Source organism: Ostrinia furnacalis, unplaced genomic scaffold (genome assembly GCF_004193835.3).
Source record: "Ostrinia furnacalis isolate ACB-3 unplaced genomic scaffold, ASM419383v2 OfSCF6717, whole genome shotgun sequence".
Classification (NCBI taxonomy): Eukaryota; Metazoa; Arthropoda; class Insecta; order Lepidoptera; family Crambidae; genus Ostrinia; species Ostrinia furnacalis.
Window position 1 is genome coordinate 280,465 of NW_021136956.1, and position 23,494 is coordinate 303,958.

Genomic DNA, 23,494 nt, shown 5'->3' on the forward strand with positions numbered 1-23,494 from the left:
GTAGAATCAGTGCAATAAGAAAATATCGCAATATTTTGTTGCAATTTCTTACAAAACTTGCGCGCAAAAAGCAAATCTAGTATGTAAATCATCAAACTTCTAATGCTCGTAACTCAATTCAGACTGAGTTTAGAGGTATACATGTCATAGTAAGTTTGGTTTATTACACTATTTTGTAATCAAAAAACAAAGTTTGGTCGATGGCCGCGCGAAAAAAAAAAGACGCCACCTTCCATACAAAATCTGGCATTGCCATTAAATATCTTTCATGTTTTTATTTTACTACTTCCCGTATTATAAAACGATACATACAATTTTAGGAAGCTGCAGTCTCAAGATTGCTGCTGTGCCCACCTCTGTGCCCAGAATGGCCCCTATTCCACATATCCCTACCGGCTACCGACATATCCCCACTGGTAGGGATACTAGGACTTTTTTCCACTTATAGCTACCGGTAGGGATATAATAATATGGAGTCTTTTGCTATGCTCACTGCTCACCCTAGAATGGTCTAGTGCCCACCCCAGAAAAGTCTCAAGATTAGTTACCAGCCAGGACTGGATGAAATTTTGTTGGGTAGGTTGTCCATGAAACAATGATTACTCTTGACGTCATAGAGGAATTAACGCTTGGCGTCGATGACAAAGCCCAAAAGAAACCACCCAAAAACTGGTGACGAGTTTTGATGACCATGACCATTAACTCACGCTGACTGGCAGTTACTTAACAGCGTTTATTGCATAACGGTATATCTGCAACGTTATCGTTACTTCGTTACTTCATTCCNTTCATTCCAAGTAACAGCTGTCAGGCACATCACTAAAATCTGAAAAAAGTTTTGCGGGATTCACCGAAACATTGTTTTGTGATAACAAAAATTAAATTAATGCTGGGTACCGAGTAAAAATGATAAACGATCGATAAAATATTGATTAGAGGGTAGACAGTGCGTGCTTTGTGTGTTCTATCGTAACGCGAAATGGCGTTCGTTCTCAGATAAAGCGGAAACTTCGGGCCTTACGCACAGTGCTTGTCTAAAGTTACAATATTTCATTGAAAGCAGATAGTTAAAGTTCTCAGTGAAAAATGGATGAATCCGAGACGAAGACTTGCACAAATTGGTAAGTTTCGTGTGCGAATTGTCTTGTAATGTTGTGTCAATAAATTCCTATTTTTATCGGCACACGTTAGTAGTTTATTTTTAGATAATGTAGAGCATTTGAGTTACAGCTGTTGTAGTTTGTTGAGCGGTTGTTTACCTCTCGTGGCCGATTGTTTGAAAAATTCGATATCACTTGGAAAGGCCGAGTTTCAGTTTTGCAATCTGGCTCAATCTACACTTGATTTTGTTATGAAAATTGTTGCTATGTCTACTTCATTCGCCTCGTATTCAACATGATAATTTCACGTAGCGCCTATTGCTCAACGACACGGCACAAGATTGGCACACAGTGTCTACTCTAGACTATTTAATTATAAATTAATCAAAAGCTGTTGTTACATTTTCAACTTTTCATTAAGAACTTGAATTTTAAAGCAATACCTTCTCAAAAATAAAAAAAATTATGAGCCTCTCATGTACCTACTTATTAAATTATATTATTTTAATATAAATATGCCATGGTTATAATTTACTTTCCCAATTTTTATCAGTATGAAAAGTAGAAAGTCTATAGAATAACTTTCAAGCATGTAAACAAATTGCAGTTATCTTATCTTTTAGATTGGATCCAATTACGATAGTCATTGATTGATAAAAAGTAATCATGCCTTACACTATACAGAACAATTTCTATGATTTAATATTTATTGTTACAAAGTAAAGTCTAATGTAATGTGCTACCTAATTTATTTATTTGAAAGGTACAGAAACAGAGAAAAAGCCAATAACAATACTTTTGACACAATATCATTATACCAGGGGTGGCCAACTTGATTAGACATAAGATCTACTGTTTACTAATGAAACCCTGGGCGATTTATCACTTACATACTTCTTGAAATCTTAATAAAACAGCATAGTTTAGTACACAATCATGTAGTATTTTTTGCCTTGCCACGATCGACTGGACTAATATTCGCGATCGACCAGTTGGCCACCCCTGCATTATACAATTTAAATCTGAGCTCCTTTTACAGCCAGGAACAACATTTGAACCTAGTTTTGGCCTATGCGACATAATCTTCAATTTATTATTGCCATGCTTGACATATGCTCTCTTGCAGTAAGCGCGAGATCCCAGCAGTGAACTACACCATCCACACGGTTCACTGTGCACGTAATATCAAGATCTGCCCGGTGTGCAAGGAGCCGGTACCGCAAGCAGAGCTGCAGCAGCATCATGAGAAAATGCACAAATTGTGTAAGGGAATGTGTTTTCAATTTAATTAATTTTCTCAGTACTTAGGCTTTTCCAGGGCGCTTGTACGTATCCCAAATATATCATGCCCTACCCTACCACCTTGCCGTGTGGTGACGGCAGAGTAGAATACATTTGTCACCAACCCCTACTCTTCCCGCGGGTGTCGTAAGAGGCGACTTGGGGACTACACATCATACTACAAATCAAGAGAATGGGCAGCAGCGCTCTCTGAAAAACATCAATCTTTTAAACTGCGATCTCCAACCCGCCTGCCAAGCGTGGAGATTATGGCAAAACCCTCCACTATAGTGGAGGAGGCTCATAGTCCAGCAGTGGACTGTAAAGGGCTGTTGATGATGACCCTACCACCACTTCTGTACCGACATTATTAAGGGGGACTGGCCCTTGACATGTCATGATACTGTTAGGTACGATGCCCATTGACCGGCGCGCGGCGGAGCGCGTCGGAGCGCACTTACACGGCCGTAAAGAAAATTGTATTTTATTAACAGTTCTTAGAGTCGTAATTTCTTACAACTGATTAAGTGACATTTCTGTCATTCATGTTCATTCGGACTGAAATGTCAGTTAATCAGTTGTAAAGCAACTACAACTCTAAGAACTGTTAATAAAATACTATTTTCTTTATTGTATTCAACATGATAATTTCACGTAGAGCCTATTGCTCAACGACACGGCACAAGATTGGCACACAGTGTCTACTCTAGACTATTTAATTATAAATTAATCAAAAGCTGTTGTTACATTTTCAACTTTTCATTAAGAACTTGAATTTTAAAGCAATACCTTCTCAAAAATAAAAAAAATTATGAGCCTCTCATGTACCTACTTTTTATATTATATTATTTTAATATAAATATGCCATGGATTATGGTTTACTTCCCCAATTCATATCAGTATGAAAAGTAGAAAGTCTATTAACTTTCAAGCATGTAAACAAATTGAAATTATCTTATCTTTTAGATTGGATCCAATTACAATAGTCATTGATTGATAAATTAAGCAAGTATGCCTTATTAATTATTAAATACAAAACACTTCCTATGATTTAATATTTTTTTATCTGATTATTTAAATTTCTATAAAGATAAGTCTACAATATGCAAATTTTGTGCTATCCTAATTTATTTATCTATTCGTAAGGCACAGCTACAGAGAAAAAGCCAATAACAATACTTTTGACACAAAAATATTATACAATATTAAGTCTGAGCTCCGATTACAGTCAGGCATAACATTTTGACCTAGTTTTGGCCTATGCGACATAATCTTCAATTTATTATTGCCATGCTTGACATAATATGCTCTCTTGCAGTAAGCGCGAGATCCCAGCAGTGAACTACACCATCCACACGGTTCACTGTGCTCGCAACATCAAGATCTGCCCGGTGTGCAAGGAGCCGGTGCCGCAAGCAGAGCTGCAGCAGCATCATGAGAAAATGCACAAATTGTGTAAGGGAATGTGTTTTCAATTCAATTCATATCAAATTTCAGCACTTAGGCCTTTTCTAGGGCACTTGTACATATTGAACTAGCAAGAGAGAGATTCTTCATGAAGATCTGAGGTGGAATTGTGTAAAGCAATCGTTATCATTTGACAGTTCATAACGTACGATTATTCTGTCAAACGCTTTGCTTTGCACAATTCCACCTCAGTTTGTAATGGTTTTCAATTTCTTATGATTCAATAAGGTTATCCCAAATATAACATGCCCTACCCTGCCACCACTTCTGAATCATCATTATTCGGGGGGGCCTGACCCCTGACGTGACATGATATTAAGATCGTCGTTCTGTCTCCTTCCTAAAGTTGCTGTGCCCTAACTGGGTCCACATTGTATAACTGCCTAAATTGTAAGACCTAATGTGAATGCTAATGTGGTTATTATGCAATAAACGATTGAGTATTGAGTAAGGTGGGGCAGTGCCCTGGGGCCCCCAAGCTCAGGGGTCACCTGAATCCTTACCAGAAAATCTCAATTGAACTGAACCGTGAAAATTTCTCCCATTTTCAAAATAAATAGAGAGAAATTCGAAAGCTGTATCAGAAGTAAGTAAGCTTAAATGTCAATAAACTTGATAAAACCTAACCAGTTTAGATTGCAGTGGGGCCCATTTTTTTTATTTGCCCCAGGGCCCTTGGTTACCTAGCTACGCCACTGATTGTAAGGTGGGCACTAGACCATTCAGAGGTGGGCAGGGCCCACACGGTCCTCCTGCTGTATCTATGGGTCAACATGGTGATGAGTAGAAATAGTGGAAGAAACTCAGTCATCTAGTTTTGAGGTGTTTAATTTCCAGGTGCTAACTTAAACTATTGTCGACAGTGCCCTGCAAGAAGTGTGGCGAAAGCGTCTGCGGAACAGACCTGGAGGACCACATCAGGGATTCCTGTGCGCACACCATCAAGTCTTGCAGGTGAGAACATAATAATTATTATGACGCTAGCTATTTGAAAACTTGCTCAGTAATCAGGGCTAGAATTTAAGAAGCGAATTTTTTTTAAAAGAAGTGTGTCTTCAGTGCCTTTTTTGGATGCGAATGAATGATCGGTATGCGGAATTCGGCACGCGTCCGGATCTGTGGGCACACAATCCAAAATCTTTGTTCTGCGTGCAACCAGCAGCGTCATTTTACACGCAAGATTTTACAGACCAGATCCGCACGCGTATCGAAATCCGCATCACAGGAAAAAAGCACTCAGTGTAGGTTTACGGTAGACATAATATGTATTATTTCTTTTTAGGTTTTGTTATCAACTATTGCTACGGCCGATAGACATATTTGTTTACTTTCTTCTAGATTTTGCGAGCTGGAACTTCCCCGGCGGGAATTACCAGCGCACGAGGGCTACTGCGGGGCTCGCACGGAGCAATGCCCCGACTGCCGCGAGTGGGTCATGATCAAGTACCGCCAGCTGCATAGAGACTCCAACCACGGCTTCCTGCGCCTCGACGACGGTAAGCATTGGCGTATCTAAAGTCCGATCGCCGAGCAAGATACAATGATCCCAAGCTACCCGTCCTTATCGCTCGCGCGTAATTATATTGCTGTCCCGGGACAAACTTGACCTTCACTGGTTGGGTCTTCTTCTTTTCGTGTCGACAACAAACCTACACAGTGTCAGCCCAAAACTGGTTGGGTTTTGATTGGCGGTCAAGCTGTAGATCCTGGCTACACAGGAATTGCAGCGGTGGGAACGAGAGGTGGGAATAGTCCCGTTTGCTGTCGCGCTCGCAAACTCACTGCGGCCGCCCGTCTCACAGTCGCGACAGCAATATAATTACACGCGAGCGATAAGGATGGGTAGCTTGGGGTCATTGTACGAAATTCTATCTGCTCGGCGACCGGACTTTATGGTTAGTTGTCCAGAGGGGCTTGGCCCCTGACTTGCCATGGCACGCGGGGGATGGGTGCGATTAATATCATAGCTCACGAGTGATTATATCAACCATCACCTTCGAATCGGTACCCTAACATCCTGGGGCGGGGCGGGACCCAACGTATACCAGAATAAGTCATTGCCCAATGTGTCCGATGTGTGCACAACGCATCGTGAGCAGATTTTTCGCTCAATGAGCGTTTTCACTCCCTGAACGTAAACATTATTAAATGCAACTGTCACTGACTGATAGCAAACACTGGTTAGCACGCTGATACTCATTATGACGTAGGCATCCGCTAAAAAAGATTTTAAGGGGATAAAATGTGGGTCCAAATTTTATCGAGCGAAGTCGTAATCAAAAACTACTTAGCTACAGCATTGCAATACAATTCCAGACCCAGTGCCCGTCCCTACTGAGCCGGCCAAGCTGCCTCGCGTCCCGAGGCTGAGCCCGCCGGCGGCTACTAATGGAGCCTCCACCAGCGCGGCTGCTAGCGGCACCAATGGAGTCCTCAAGAACATCAACGTGACTCAAGAGAGGCCTAGGACGGAGAACAGGTAAGTTCAACAATCCCAGGCCCAGTGACAGTCCCTGCAGAGCCGACCAAGCTGCCTCGTATCCTGAGGCTGGCACCAACGGAGTACTCAAGAATATCAACGTGACGCAGGAGCGGCCTTGGACGGAGAACAGGTAAGTTCAATACTTCCAGACCCAGTACCCGGCCCTAGCCAACCAAGCTGCCTCAAGTTCCGAGGCCGGCTGCTAACGGCACCAATGGCTTCCTGAGGAACATCAACGTGATGCAGGAGAGGCCTAGGACGGAGAACAGGCAAGTTCAACAATCCCAGGCCCAGTGCCCGTCCCTAACTAACATTTTAGATTTCTGTGGGTATAGCGTAATAAAAGGAGAATGGATAATCAAATCAAAAAATCAAAATCAAAAGTATTTATTCAGTTTAGACCACAAGTGGCACTTATGAACGTCAAAATATAGTAAATAATAAAAAAAAGAAAAGGTAGCCCATAAGGGGCACTTTACATGTCTCCTTATCTTTTGGGCCCTACCAGCGCTTCGAGACAAACATATGGCAAGTGCTGAGAAGAAACGCCGGAACAAACTCAGTCACCACTAATTGCCAGGAATTATCTAACGGTAAGAATAACCAAATTCGAGTACATCAAATATGTGCAGACTGAACTGACCACGCATCCTTGTCATCAATATAGTCTCGAATCTTGTAGTACCCTTTGGACATAAGGGTATTTTTTATATGTATCTTAAATTTGTTTATTGGCAACAACAAGGTTGTGTGGTATTTTGTTAAATATGGTAATACATTTCCCCAAGAATGAATTACCTATCTTATGCAACCTAAAAGATGGAACAGCAAGTTTATTCTTATGTCTCGTGTTAAATGAGTGGACGTCGCTTTTCTTAGTAAATAAATGTAGATGTTTACGGACATACATAATGTTATCAAATATATATTGCGAAGCCACAGTCAATATATTGATTTCTTTAAAAACTTCTCTAAGCGAGTCACGTGGTTTAAGACCGTATATTGCCCGAACAGCTCTTTTCTGTAAAATGAAAATTGATTCTATGTCTGCTGCTGAGCCCCACAGTAAAAGACCATAAGACATAATACTATGAAAATAACTAAAATATACAAGCCTTGCTGTTTCAACATCAGTCAAGTTTCTGATCTTTCTCACCGCAAAGGCAGCTGAACTAAGTCTTCCCGCCAAGGCAGCAATATGGGGGCCCCATTGTAATTTACAGTCTAGGGTAATACCTAGAAAGACAGTAGAGTTTATCAGTTCAATGCGTTCATTATTTACTGTAATATTAGTATTAACTTGTTTGACATTAGGCATAGTGAATTTTAAACATTTGGTTTTTTTTGCGTTTAATAGCAAATTATTAGTTGTAAACCAGTCTAATACTTTGGAAAGAGCATTATTCACGTCGTCAAATATTTCCTGACGCCTGTCAGTTTTAAAAATTAAAGAAGTGTCATCAGCAAATAATACTATCTCACAAAGGTCCTTTGAATAAAAAGGTAGATCATTTATATAAATCAGAAAGAGCAATGGTCCCAGTATTGAGCCTTGGGGCACTCCCATTTTTAGGGGGGCGCCCGAAGAGTTAGTTCCGTGAATATTTACTTTTTGTAATCTGTCTGAGAGGTAAGAGTGTAATAGGCTTAAGGCCTTGCCTGATACGCCATAATGTTCTAGCTTAAACCCCCCCCCTCCCTAGTGTGACGTCACATGTTTTGCAATTTCACATCATAAAATTATTAAAACAGCAGTTCCGAAATTAGTTTTATTTCCATTTAAATTAAGTACTTTTTTTATGAAATCAACATTATATCAAATATTTGAAACAATTTAAATGTTATGTCACGAAACTTAGGACCCCTCCCACCCCTTGTCACACCATGTCACACCATGTCACACTTTGTCAACCCCCTCCCCCCCCTCTTTACGTGTGACGTACTTTATGGATGACCCCTATAGTACTAGGTCTTTTTTAGACACTTGCAAATTGCATTAAATCTTGTCCTGCCATTAGATCGCATCAAAGATAAGCAGACTAATCCAGAAGTTTCTTGTTGCATATGAGTAAATTACGTATTAGATTGTCTTAGTTTTATCTAAAACCAGAGTCAAATATCCTGTTCCTCCAACAGCCGGCCCCGCCCAGGGACCAGTAGCAGCTCGGAGCCCGTAGCGGGTGGGTCGCGTGCCCCCGACGCGAGGCTGCCGCTCAAGAGGACCAACGACCAGCCGCAGATCAACACCAACGTGTCTGACGCTGAGAAGGTCAAGAAGGAGCTGTGAGTAGCCCATAGTTAATAAGATATGTTCCTCCAATAGCCGGCCCCGTACGGGGTCTAGCTTGGGGCCCGTGGAGGGCGGGTCGCGTGCCCCCGACGCGAGGCTGCCGCTCAAGAGGACCAACGACCAGCCGCAGATCAACACCAACGTGTCTGACGCGGAGAAGGTCAAGAAGAAGCTGTGAGTAGCCCACAGCTGATTGATAGATATGTTCCTTCAATAGCCGGCCCCGTACGGGGTCTAGCTTGGAGCCTGAGGCTCAAAAGCTGCCGCTCAAGAAGACCAACGCCCAGCTGCAGATCAACACCAATGTGTCTGACGCTGAGAAGGTCAAGAAGGACCTGTGAGTAGCCAACAGCTTATAGATATGCTCCTTCAATAGCCGGCCCCGTATGGGGTCTAGCTTGGGGCCCGTAGCGGGCGGGTCGCGTGCCCCCGACGCGAGGCTGCCGCTCAAGAGGACCAACGACCAGCCGCAGATCAACACCAACGTGTCTGACGCTGAGAAGGATACGAAAGTCAGGGCTACTCACAGTAGCCCTGACTTTCGTATATTCATCTCTAAGGCTGTTGAAGCAGAAAAGTTCTTGAGTGGTAACCACGGACCGAAAAATGATAAGCTTCAGCCAAACCAAAGCGTTCAGCCTGCGCCCCTGATAGCGCAGTCTGATCGCCACCGCTGTGTGCAGACTTTCCACCGGCCGCCGCAGCCAATCAAAGGACGCGTCTATGTGAACACGTTGCAAAAGTTTGTACATGACATCTGATCGACATCTTGCACGCCATTGCAGACGCAGGCTGAAAGCCTTGGTTTCGCTGAGGCTTTGGCGTAGGCAGACTTCTCACTCAGTGGACCGATATTTTGGTGAAGGTTGCGGAAAGTATCTGCGGGCAGTGCAGTCACTGTGGACACCCTTGTGTGTGCAGGCTGAGGTCTTTGTCCAGCTGTGGACATCTTTCGGTTGAATTGAATGAGATTATGCATTAGCAACACTTCTTTTGTGAATACGCCCTTCAAGCCATGTTTTGTACCCACAGGGGCATGTCCCGGGGCGCCGTGAAGAAGCGTCAAGCGCCGCAGCCACCGGCGCCGGAGCCGCGCCGCGACCGCGCCTACTACAGCGCCATGCGGCGCCAGCAGGACGAGGAGCGCGCGCGCCGCGAGCAGAGCGCCGTCAACGCGGCGCAAGGTGAGGCCTGATGCGGCGCCGGACACAAGCGGCGCCGGACACAAGCGGCGCCGGACACAAGCGGCGCCGGAGCCGCGCCGCGACCGCGCCTACTACAGCGCCATGCGGCGCCAGCAGGACGAGGAGCGCGCGCGCCGCGAGCAGAGCGCCGTCAACGCGGCGCAAGGTGAGGCCTGATGCGGCGCCGGGTACAAGCGGCGCCGGACACAAGCGGCGCCGGTTACAAGCGGCGCCGGGTACAAGCGGCGCCGGGTACAAGCGGCGCCGGACACAAGCGGCGCCGGATACAAGCGGCGCCGGACACAAGCGGCGACCGCGCCTACTACAGCGCCATGCGGCGCCAGCAGGACGAGGAGCGCGCGCGCCGCGAGCAGAGCGCCGTCAACGCGGCGCAAGGTGAGGCCTGATGCGGCGCCGGACACAAGCGGCGCCGGACACAAGCGGCGCCGGGTACAAGCGGCGCCGGATACAAGCGGCGCCGGACACAAGCGGCGCCGGGTACAAGCGGCGCCGGGTACAAGCGGCGCCGGACACAAGCGGCGCCGGGTACAAGCGGCGCCGGGTACAAGCGGCGCCGGACACAAGCGGCGCCGGACACAAGCGGCGCCGGATACAAGCGGCAGGCGCCGCACCAGGGTACTCATCTAAAGCCTGGTCCGTGAGCACGTAGAATTTTGTCCAATGACCCCAAGCTACCCATCCTTATCGCTCGCGCGTAATTATATTGCTGTCGCGACTGTGCGACGGGCACCCGCAGTGACTGTGCGAGCGCGATAGCAACATAATTACGCGCGAGCGATAAGATGGGTAGCTTGGGGTCATTGGACAAATTTCTACGTGCTCACGGACCAAGCTTTAGCCGTGTAGCATGGAATGTATCAGATACTGTATCAAGTGAGTACATAGGCACGAGCCCGCTGCTCGCTGCTCGCGCGTGGTTCGCAGGGAGATCGCAGCGACCCGCCGAGTGGCGGTATCACTGCGAGCACAAAGGCGGCTCGCAGTAGGATCCAGGAGCTCGCAGCCAGATACGCGGTGACCGTGGACGAGCCGTACTCACTTGAAGGTTGGTTACGTTACATGGCAGGTGAGTACCTACCCTACTACAGCGCCATGCGACGCCAACAGGACGAGGAGGGCGCTATCAACGTTGCGCAAGGTATGGATCCATCCACAAAGACGCGCCCCACCATTGTTCCGCTAATGTTTGAGTGTTATCGGTACACGCTAAATCATCCATGAGTGCACACGCACACTACAATAATGACGCTCGGATTGCCGGATCAAACTCCCCGCGTCTGTCGGTATTGTACCTTTACTTGTATATTTTCATGAAGGAATATGAATGACCAACTTTTTGAGAAACTAGACTCGACTAAGTCCCTGCTCTTTTTATTGATTTCAGGGCAAGAATAATTTAATTCTTGTTTTTGTTTTACAGTCCTCTTTATTTACATAGATACTAAGAAGAAAGAAAGAAAAAATATATATTTGACAACTAATAAAAAAAAGTGCAAAAACAATGAAGAGAAAAGAGAAAAAAAATTAATGTTGCCAAAGAGGTCACCCACTCAGTATCATCTTGACAGTTGACATTTTACTGCCAAGTGCCAAGACACTGGTTTTCAGTGGGTACCTTGTACGCAGGGGCAAAAAGAATGTAATACAATAAAATAAACAAAAATTAATTAAAATTCACATTAAAAGAAAAATTACAATAACAATAACTATAAAATTAACAAAAAACAGTACAATTACTTATCTTCTATCTTCTTCTATCTATCTATATAAATAAAAATGAATTGATGTTCGTTAGTCTGATTAAAACTCGAGAACTTCTAGGCCGATTGAGCTGATTTTGGTTTTAAAACGTTTGTCGTAGTCCAGGGTAGGTCTAAACGGTGACCAAATAAAACGCGCGCGATATTGTTTTTCTGTGACAGACAAAATTCCACGCGGGCGAAGCCGCGGGGGAAAAGCTAGTTTCAAATAAACATGTCAAAAATGTCAAAAAGTTAGGCGAGTTACTAGTGTTACTACTATCACAGAATAATAATAAGTACTACGTACAGAAGTTTTACTTCGCGAAGGTATTTAAAAAAATGTATGCTCAATGTCATTAACAATATGGTGTAATTTAGCCTGTCTCAAGAGTCAAGCACCATTTTGTTGACAAACGTCAGTGATCGGCACTGCGCCGAAGCTATAGGGCTGACTTCGGTAAAATGATGTGACGTGAGGTGCCAAACTGCGGAAAATGGCGGAGGAAATACATGATTTAGCATGAATTATCATGAATAATGTTAACTACTTATTTAGCTCTCAGTGTCTTGAGGCAATTTAAAAAAGTACATTCTGTGTTTTTATTATTATTTAGGCAGTTAAATACTGCACAGTATTTAGTACACCATTTTCTTTATTTTCTTCCATCATACACAAGAATACGCGTGCGTGAGTCAATGTTCGCTCATATGTGAGGCCTTGTCGAATAGTATCCTGTAGGTGGGCCATCGTGCGTGTTTTGTTTTCGATGTAAACTCGCGGAGATGAACAGGCCTGCTACTATCGAGATTCCAATCAACGTCTCCATTTCAGGTCTTCCTCCAGTCCTGAGTCCGGCCGCGAAGCTGGAGCGTCTCCGCAGGATGGATGCCCTGGCCGCCGGCATGAGCTCCCAGGAGCCCCGCCAACGCGCTTATCCCTCATTGTGCCCGCGGGACCACAATTTCAGCAACATGACGCCTATGAGCGCCGACGAGTTCCTGCAGAGGTCAGTAGTCGACTGTCTAGTGTCAGAGTAAATACAAATGAGTAGGTCATCTTTATAGAAACGCACCGAGCGCGGTTTGTATGTGAGCGCGCCGCATACGTATTGGCGCGCTCGGGCGTTTCTATGAAGATGACCTACTCATTTGTATTTACTCTGCCAATACGTATGCGGCGCGCACGCACACACTGACAAAATTTAGCGTGGATTAGCGGTGAGGTGCGCTGAATTTTGTCAGTGTGTGCGTGCGCGCCGCTTACGTGTTGGCGCGCTCACATACAAACCGCGCCTGTGCGTTTCTATGAAGATGACCTACTCATTTGTATTTACTCTGGTAGTGTGGACGCCCCGGTCGCCGGCATGAGGACCTTAAATAAGTCAGTAGAGATTAAGTGTCTATGAGTTCATCTAGTGCGTAACTTTTCATTAATAAGGGGGTACTTGTTTTATTTTTTGAATTAAACAGGGTAGCCATTATCACATAATTAAAAGCTGGTTCCTTCACAATAAACATTCTACTTATATCTTTAATCCAGGGTCTCATCGCTCAATCTTGAACCGATACCCGAACCACCGGCGGCGGCTCCAGACTTGATAGCGGAAGGCAACCACTGGCAACCGCGACCACCAGCCAGGCTCAGAGGCAGCGGGGACCGAAGCTGGGGTAGTAACGGGGACCGAAGCTCCGGAAGCAACGGGGACCGAAGCAACGGGGACCGGAGCTCGGGAAGCAACGGGGACCGAAGCACCCGAAGCAACGGGGACCGTAGCATGCGAAGCAATGGGGACCGAAACTTGCGAAGCAATGGGGACCGGAGCTCTCGAAATAACGGGGACTTGGGAAACAATGAGAATGACGCGAGGGTAGGCGACCGTTTCAACGAAATCAAGTTTTCCCTTATGGCGCTGCGACGAGGGCTCAATGAGGTATTTTTTCTCATAATTTATTTATTCATTGGCTCATTGCATCATGTAGTACATTGGTTGTTAAATTGTAGGTGTCTTAGAGCTAAACATGAACCCTGCTTGGGCATTGCAACGTCAATAGTAGGCATTAGTTACATAATATTACAAAAATGTATAAACCAACTGGCATCATTTATACTTTTATTAGCCCCACAATGTTTCCAAAACAATATTTTCATTCAAGCTTCAAACTGTTCTTATTTTTCAATGAAATGTAAAACTTTATTTTTAGTTGTTTTGAAATCATCGAGCAGTCAATCGGGTGGGCGAATTTGTGACGTCATTGGTACTATTTTCATAGGAAATCCGTGGGTGAATCGCGTTTTGACAGCTCATAAAAAGTATGAATCGCTGAAAATACTTGGTACTTTACGGTTGCGGTTTCAATTCCCGTAGGAGACAAATGTTAATATTTCGTATCTAGAGTATTTGTGTAATTATGTGAAATGACATTATGTTTTCTAAACGTACTTTTGCTCTTTCTCAGTAAGTTTTATTTTTATACAATTTCTATATGGCGAATACAACAGTTTTTGTTCATTCGTTTCAGGTGACTGCTCCTTACAATGCCAACGTTTGGAATGAAGAAGAATTGTAAGTTTTTATTTAATCTTTGATCAGCTTTCTGAATTTTTTGAATTTAGTTTGTTACAGTTACATTTCGTGTCATTTTCTCTATTAGCAGTCAACGGCACAACCAACCATCAAAACGGTTTAGGCGCATTACGGCTAATTCTCATTATGGCTACTTCTCACTTGGGCTACTTCTCATTTGGGCTACACTTTTGTCTAGCAGTGATCTTTCGGTTGAGAATCAATGACGATTATAATTATTGTGACAAGTGATGACAAACCGGGGCGAGCAGTGGTGTTGTAGGAACAATATGTGGCGTTGAAAGAAAGAACGAAGAAATGTTGTATGTTACAACCGCCTCTGTGGTCTAGTGGTAAGACCACCTGCTTCAGACACAGAGGTCCCGGGTTCGATTCCCAGTGGGGGCAGATTTTTCTGTTCGGTTTGGTTGGCAGTAGGGCTTGTTCTAAGTCCGCCTGGCTAGCTACCACCATCTTACCTATGTCTGTCGCCATAACAACAATGTTAACAGCATTATTGTGTTCCGGCAGTAAGAGGTAAGATAGCCAGTTCCTCCGTGGTTGAGGATTCCGGGTGAAGCTCGTTTTCGCCTTCAGCCTGATCATCACTTACCATCAGGTGAGATACAGGCCAAGAGCTTCCTCGTTGTGGATAAAAAAAATGTGTTGCAGGAACAACCGGCGGCGCTCGTCTTCCTCGAGCGCGGACTCGAACTCCAACTCCAACGAGGAGGCGGTCCGCCTGCCCTGCGAGTTCTGCGCGCGTCCTGTACCGCTCGAAGACTTGGTCGTCCATCAGGTGCGTGGATGTACTGGATACGGTCTGGCCGCTTGTAAACATTCGTTTTTTGACCGGACTACGGCCCGATTTTTTCGCCGGATTTAGCGGTGGTGTATGGTTTATAATGAACGTGTGCACATGCATCTGACATAGTTCGGGCGGGAAAATTGACAGCAAATAAAGGATATCCGTTTTTTGAAGGTCCGTCGTCCAGTGAAAAAAACGGATATCCACAAATGGCCTCTGCGGTCCTAAGTAAACGCAGTCCGCATCATGCATAAACAACATTACGATTTGCGGTCCGGGTAATAGGATAGAATAAAAAATATTTGTATCAATACGATTTGTCAACGGATGATTGTCCACGGGCTGATCCCATCAATACAAAATGTATAGAGGCCGACAATGTTGTTCATATATGATGCGGGCTGCGTTTACTTTGACCTACCTACAAAACGCATCCAGTGTCAAATACTTTATATTGTATACAGGGTGGAAACGATAAGTGATCTCACTCGATTATTTCTAAACTATACAAGATATCCAAAAACTGGTTACTGATCCTGAAAGTGCTTTACGAGCTCTATCCAACGGTACCAATAATAGGTTACCAAATAAACTGGATCTATCCGAAAATTCAATGTTTCCGGCTTCCATACATTTAGTAAAATCACATAATATTAGAAACTATACTAATAATAGGTTACAAAATAAACTGAATCTATCCGAAAATTCTATGTTTTNGGGTGGATGTGATTGGTTGTACAGCGCCATCTTGTCCTGAACTTAATCTATAGTCTGGTGCAGACTATAGATTTAGTCCGTTTCGTCCAATGACCCCAAGCTACCCATCCTTATCGCCCGCGCATATTTATATTGCTGTCGTGACTATGCGACGGGCGCCCGCAGTGAGTGTGTGAGCGCGACAGCAATATAATTACGCGCGAGCGATAAAGATGGGTAGTTTGGGGTCATTGGACAAAATTCTAAGTGCTCACGGACCAGACTATAGCTCTAAACTTCATGTCATGAGTCTCGAAGAGCATGTAAACAACGAGCAGACGGTCCGCCTGCCCTGCGAGTTCTGCGCGCGTCCTGTACCGCTCGAAGACTTGGTCGTGCATCAGGTGCGTGGATGTACTGGATACGGTCTGGCCGCTTGTAAACATTCGTTTTTTGACCGGACTACGGCCCGATTTTTTCGCCGGATTTAGCGGTGGTGTATGGTTTATAATGAACGTGTGCACATGCATCTGACATAGTTCGGGCGGGAAAATTGACAGCAAATAAAGGATATCCGTTTTTTGAAGGTCCGTCGTCCAGTGAAAAAAACGGATATCCACAAATGGCCTCTGCGGTCCTAAGTAAACGCAGTCCGCATCATGCATAAACAACATTACGATTTGCGGTCCGGGTAATAGGATAGAATAAAAAATATTTGTATCAATACGATTTGTCAACGGATGATTGTCCACGGGCTGATCCCATCAATACAAAATGTATAGAGGCCGACAATGTTGTTCATATATGATGCGGGCTGCGTTTACTTTGACCTACCTACAGAACGCATCCAGTGTCAAATACTTTATATTGTATACAGGGTGGAAACGATAAGTGATCTCACTCGATTATTTCTAAACTATACAAGATATCCAAAAACTGGTTACTGATCCTGAAAGTGCTTTACGAGCTCTATCCAACGGTACCAATAATAGGTTACCAAATAAACTGGATCTATCCGAAAATTCAATGTTTCCGGCTTCCATACATTTAGTAAAATCACATAATATTAGAAACTATACTAATAATAGGTTACAAAATAAACTGAATCTATCCGAAAATTCTATGTTTTCAGCTTCCATACATTTAGTACTGCCACAGTCATGGCACTCATGCCTTGATAATATTATAGCAAGTAAAGCCTAACCAATGTTTTTACTGAATAATTTTAAATAAGAATGCAATTTGGAGTTCAATTTATGTTTTTATCTATACTTATAATAAATCTGTAGAGAGGTCAATTCTGTACATGAAATATATTTTCAAAATAACTATCAGGGGTGATTAGTGATCGATACTGATGCCAAAAATGCAATCAATAAAATTTTTGTCTGTCTGTCTGTCTGTCTGTCTGTCTGTCTGTCTGTCTGTCTGTCTGTCTGTCTGTATGTTCCTTATAGAAACAAAAACTACTTGACGGATTTTAACGAAACTTGGTACAATTATTCTTCATACTCCTGGGCAGGTTATAGGATACTTAGGAATTCCCACGGGAACGGGCATTAGCGGGAAAATCCTTTTGTATGAAAAATCTAAACCGCTTAAGTTAGACGCTTGAAATTCAGCAAGCAGGTACCTTAGTAAACTTAAAGCTTAGTTATAACAGGATATTGCAAAATTCCCACGGGAACGGGAGTTAGCGGGAAAAAACATTTGTATGAAAAAATCTAAACCGCGTAAGGTAGATGAAGGGGGTAAAACGGGATCCACGCGTACGAAGTCGCGGGCGGCCGCTAGTTATAAATAACTTGATAAGATGAACTAATTTTTATTCCTAAACAAATAAGTTTTACTTTCCTTTCAGCATTTAACTTCAGGGCATATAAATTCAAGGCTTCACTTTAACAGTTAAGCACCCTTCGCACTTACTTTAAATTTTTAAGCAAGACCGTAAACAGCGTCTCACGCCAACCACTTTTTGTACAAGTGTTGACATTTTTATTATTCTAGTACGTCGGCACATCAAGGTAACCGAGGCACCTATGTAGTCGTATTAAGTAGGTACCTACTTTTTTGCATGTAATGCATGGTACTGTATTTATTTTGGTTCTACAAAAAAGCTTTAAAACCAGTTATGAACATAACGGAAAATATTTACTACAAACGTTACTAACAAATATTATAAATATGTTTTAAGAATATTGCTGTTTATTTCCTTTATAAATAAAATAAAATAAAGAAATAAAAAGGAATAATAAGTTTTTATCTACTAATCATACGAATAGATACACCCGTCGATATTACAAAATTACCGTAGTCTGATAGCGCGGAATTTACCCATTTTGGTATTTTTTGTAAAGTTAAATGTAGGTATAGATCGTTTCATCCACGAAGACGCGCCCCACCATTCTTCTGCTAACGTTTGATCCATAAGTGCACACGCACACTACAATAATGACGCTCGGATTGCTCGGATCAAACTCCCCGCACCCCGCGCTTCCCTCGACCAAAAATTGGTGGGGAGCGTCTTCGTGGATGAAACGATCTGTAACAAACAACACAAGTGACATGATAAATAGTCCTCCAGCTTAAAAAAACACGTCATCCCGTGCGAGTGCTGCACCGAGTCGCTGCCCGTGTACCTCATCAGCGAGCACCAGGTCAGTGGCACAGGGCCATGCAGCGAGACAGCACCCGACGACCTGACGTCATCCCGTGCGAGTGCTGCACCGAGTCGCTGCCCGTGTACCTCATCAGCGAGCACCAGGTCAGTGGCACAGGGCCATGCAGCGAGACAGCACCCGACGACCTGACGTCATCCCGTGCGAGTGCTGCACCGAGTCGCTGCCCGTGTACCTCATCAGCGAGCACCAGGTCAGTGGCNGAAGTCGCGGGCACAGCTAGTTGATATTATAAATGCGAAAGTTTGTAACTTGTAAGGATGTATTTTATGTATGTTCGTTACAAACTGAATTTTACGAGGGCGACGAAGTCGTGGGCAAAAACTAGTACCTATAGGCAAAAACTAGTATAGCCCTATTTCCAAAAACGATGGATTTTCAGTCGATGGATTTTTTCTAATATTTTTAACTTTTTTGAGCAACTTAGAAAAATGTACTGTTACTTCCCGATTTCTTTTCGCGTACCACATAGCTACATAGCATAGTTGAGTTGAGTTGGAAACTCAGCCTTATGTTGATAACCTATTGAGGGTCAACTAGTAGAACTGAACAAATATTCCAAAATTCACACGAAATGTAATCGTCTAATTTATAAGCTTTTTCTGTATGTATTTATAATGATTACTCATACTAATTAATAAAGCGGGTTCGCGTTTTATATTTTTTCTAGAATTAAAAAAGTCGGTCTGTTTATACACTTATGGTAATCAAAAACAAACTATATTTCAAAGAAATAAGATCGTATTTGCTATTGCTACTTAATTTTAATTTGCGTGTGTATCCCAAAGCCTTTGACCTATTAATTTATTCAATAAACTTGTATCTTTAATTAATTTGCTTCATTACTATTGATAGGGTCTGTATAAATATTGATATGGGCCTACAAATAGTTTCCCGGGCATTGTGAAATACTGGGGAACTATGGTCTGATGGTGGAATATTTGTCGGCACCTTACCTACACCTACAGCAACTAGGGCACCCTTGTTACGATGGAACCTTATAGTTGTGATTTCGCGACAAAAATTAAGATCTTCTGAACCGATTTTGATAAAATCTTAACTGATTGCTTAGCTGAAGTAAATATAAATAGGAAATTCACTATCAAACTCAGGCATACATACTCATAGCTTCGCAGAAGGAGACATGCTTGTAAAAATTCATACTACTTAGGCCCCTCAGATTATAGATATGATCTGATTTAGGCCCGATTCGACCAAACTTTTATCCGAGAATAATTCCTGGTATAACTGGCATATTGACTGACAGTTTCAGTATGAGAAATATGTCAAATATGACGATTTATTCTGAGATTAATATTTACTCTTGTTTGGTCGAATCCACCCTTAAGTACGTATCGAAAAGTCGGTTAAAAATGTGTGGAATTTCAGAAGTAGGGAATCTAGAAATTGCATTCACCTAGTTCTTGGTCAAACTGACAACCATACTTCTCAGAGGTGTGCGTGCCAGTAGTCACTAGTTCACTACTCGTCACCTACAGCTTACATAACCCATGTAAATATTGGCAGGCCCTGACCCGATGGTGTATTAACATTACATTAACCGACGATGTGTAATCGTTTTTCCGACAATTCGTAGCAGTTTTTAACGGTTAGTTAAATAATAGTTTTTCTGTTGACAAAAAAATAAAGATCTTGGAAAATTTAGTCAACTAAAAAGGTATCATTGTAGGTACACATTAATCAGAGTAATAAATTAACTTTATGAATGAACAGAGCGTATTGAGTAGCGTCCTGCGTTCCCACATCATTGCCCAATACAATTAACAATAGGNGAGCCACGTGAGCCGCTGCGTGAGCGCAACCCTCGTCGCGAGCCACCCGCCTCCCTGCCGCCGCATCCCGACGACTTACCCGTCATCCCGTGCGAGTTCTGCACCGAGTCGCTGCCCGTGTACCTCATCAGCGAGCACCAGGTCAGTGGCACAGGGCCATGCAGCGAGACAGCACCCGACGACCTGACGTCATCCCGTGCGAGTGCTGCACCGAGTCGCTGCCCGTGTACCTCATCAGCGAGCACCAGGTCAGTGGCNTTATTGAATAAAAACAATTAACACTTCCAATATTGTGTGGTTGGCATACATTTAGTATGGAGCCTGAAAACATTGAATTTTCGGATAGATCCAGTTAATTCTGTAACCTATTACTGATACCGTTTGAAAGAGCTCGTGAAGCATCTTCAGGATCCATAACCAGTTTTTCGATATCTTGTATAGTTTAGAAATAATCGAGTGAGATCACTTATCGTTTCCACCCTGTATAGGACGGACAACGAAAGTTGAGGCGAACAGATATACTGATCTAATATTTTCAAATTTAAAACACATAAATCAATCGGAATACGTTGATGTCAGCGCGACAATCGTACAGACACAAATCTTGTTTACCTCAACTCTTGCTGCGTAGATATGTAGTTTAAAAAGTGTCGATATACATTTTTAAGCGCGCATTTATGTACTTGTTTAATTTTTTGACAGCTCCAACATGTCAAATGACTGGTGGTTTCAAATATCCTTACTATTTTCCAGACGGGCTGCCGCCCCGACTTAGCTCAGCTCAAACCCCGCTCACAAGGACGCGACCCGCGTTCACCCCGCTCACCCCGCGACTCCCGTGAGCCACGTGAGCCACGTGAGCCACGTGAGCCGCTGCGTGAGCGCAACCCTCGTCGCGAGCCACCCGCCTCCCTGCCGCCGCATCCCGACGACTTACCCGTCATCCCGTGCGAGTTCTGCACCGAGTCGCTGCCCGTGTACCTCATCAGCGAGCACCAGGTCAGTGGCACAGGGCCATGCAGCGAGACAGGACAATGCAGTGAGAGACAGGGTAACCCACACCGCCACCTAGTGAGCAACAAGGCAGATAAGGAAGTAACAGCAGTTAATTGACCAACATGGCAGTTAAGGAAGCAACAGGGCAGTTCAGTGAGCAACAGGGCAGTTCAGTGAGCAACAGGGCAGTTCAGTGAGCAACAGGGCAGTTCAGTGAGCAACAGGGCAGTTCAGTGAGCAACAGGGCAGTTCAGTAGGCAACAGGGCAAATTCAGTAGGCAACAGGGCAGTTCAGTGAGTAACAGGGCATTTCAGTAAGCAACAGGGCAGTTCAGTGAGTAACAGGTCAATTCAGTGAGCAACAGGGCAGTTCAGTGAGCAACAGGACAATTCAGTGAGTAATAGGGCAGTACAGCGAGAATTTTTTAGCTCGGCGAGCTTAGTGCCAGATCAATTTAGCGAGTATTATGTCAGTTCAGTGAAGAAATTATACCAAAACACTATACCAGAAAGCTGCCCTCAGTGACTTCTCTAATTGCTGGATGTGCCGGTATGCACAATACTAAATCTCTTCATATCTTATCTTGATCACGTTCACAGTGTCAGCACATTTATCACGTATAGTGCTGATGCTGTGATGTCATTTACCTTTAATCTATATCGTATAAATAGTCACGCAGTTCGCATTAATAAACAGACTAATAAGAGAGACCAATACCAACTGTTGTATCATTCATACGGTCTCCCAACATGGCACACTAGACAAAGGCCTTCTTCAAGCAAACGGTCCTATGCACGTACTCTCGTGACCTTCGCCAAATCATCAGTCCACCTAGTGGGCAGATCCCCACACTACGTCTTCCAACCCGTGGTCGCCACTCGGGTAATTTTCTGCCTTCAGCCCACATTAAATTAGCAAAGTAAAATAAACGTTATCTTTTACAGGAACGATGCCAGCGAGAGGGTCCCCTCCTGTACCCGGATTGAACCCGCTTCGAACGTAGACTACCACTACAGACCACCACTACACCGACGGTCTTCTACTACTCTGCTCTCTACGACCACTGACTGCGTACGTAGTTTTTAATATATTCTGTAGTTTACTAAAGCCTGGTCCGTGAGCACGTAGAATTTTGTCCAATGACCCCAAGCTACCCATCCTTATCGCTCGCGCGTAATTATATTGCTGTCGCGACTGTGCGACGGGCGCCCGCAGTGAGTGTGCGAGCGCGACAGCAACATAATTACGCGCGAGGCTCTCACGCAGGCTTTACTAAAACTAGGTTAGTCAGTGCCTGAGGTAAGGGAGCGGCAGGTTAAAGGGTGACATTGACATATTATGACATGACAGAGTGAGAGCATACATATTTGAAGTCTCGCTGACGTATGACGTTACAAAAACACCCTCCCGCGCCGCTCACATACCTCAGACAATGATTAAGACCTATAATTAAATACTATCTATTCTCTATGGTCTCATATTCAAAGCTAGGGTTGTCACCGGTCACTTTTATCAACTTGCGATTGTATAGGCAAAAAAAGTTGAGGCGAACATGCTCACACTAATGTAACATTTTAATACAGAAACAACACATTCAAGTTCAAATATCGAATACACTAGCTACCACGCTTTCGTTAAATATCTCCAAGCCAGACAGAAAGTACTTGTCCAGTCCGATTTATGCAAGACGACAGACAAATCTTTGCTTGTGTTGATGGCCTCAACTCTCAATAGATACAATACTTTCTATTATCTATGGTTTCATATTCAAAGCGAGGGTTGTCACATTTATCATGAATATAAACCATAATGGCGACTGCTCTGTTGTCTGCGATTGTGCCAGGGCCATAGACTAATGACAAGTTTGTGAAAATTCGCTACACTTCAGAGGTTGACAACTGACAACTCTATTTCTGACCAAAGATTATGTATTTACTGGTATAGTCTGGTCTGTGAGCACGTAGAATTTTGTCCAATGACCGGGCTTTAGTATTAGAATAACGTAGGTATACGAACTTGAAACACACATGTGATGTAGGCAGTTTTTGAGTGCATTTTAGAACTGATCTTTTGGAAACTATACAGGGTGGAAACGATAAGTGATCTCACTCGATTATTTCTAAACTATACAAGATATCGAAAGACTGGTTACTGATCCTGAAAGCGCTTCACGAGCTCTTTCAAATGATACCAATAACAGGTTACAAAATAAACGGAAACTATCTGAAAATTTAATGTTTCCAGCTTCCATACTAAATGTATGCTAACCTAACTACACAATATTAGAATTTAGAAGTATATTTTTTTTTAAATTAAATAATAAACTTAAAATAAAGTCATAAATTGCATTCTTATTTAAAATTACTTATAAAGAACATTATTTTTAGGCTT

The 23,494-nt window shown here is 43.5% G+C and overlaps 1 protein-coding gene across 1 annotated transcript; it reads left to right on the forward strand.

Annotated features, from left to right (window-relative positions):
- The first annotated feature begins 837 nt into the window (after positions 1-837).
- LOC114362767 (TRAF-type zinc finger domain-containing protein 1) lies at positions 838-22,255 on the forward strand. Its single transcript, XM_028318294.1, is given in 15 exon segments — positions 838-1,121; positions 2,227-2,363; positions 4,712-4,802; positions 5,187-5,344; positions 6,165-6,327; positions 8,467-8,613; positions 9,653-9,804; positions 12,400-12,574; positions 13,108-13,498; positions 14,088-14,131; positions 14,804-14,930; positions 20,860-20,908; positions 20,968-21,002; positions 21,004-21,105; positions 22,048-22,255. Coding segments are annotated over 15 exon segments (1,848 nt in total). The 5' UTR covers positions 838-1,086; the 3' UTR covers positions 22,090-22,255.
- Positions 22,256-23,494: the final 1,239 nt, after the last annotated feature.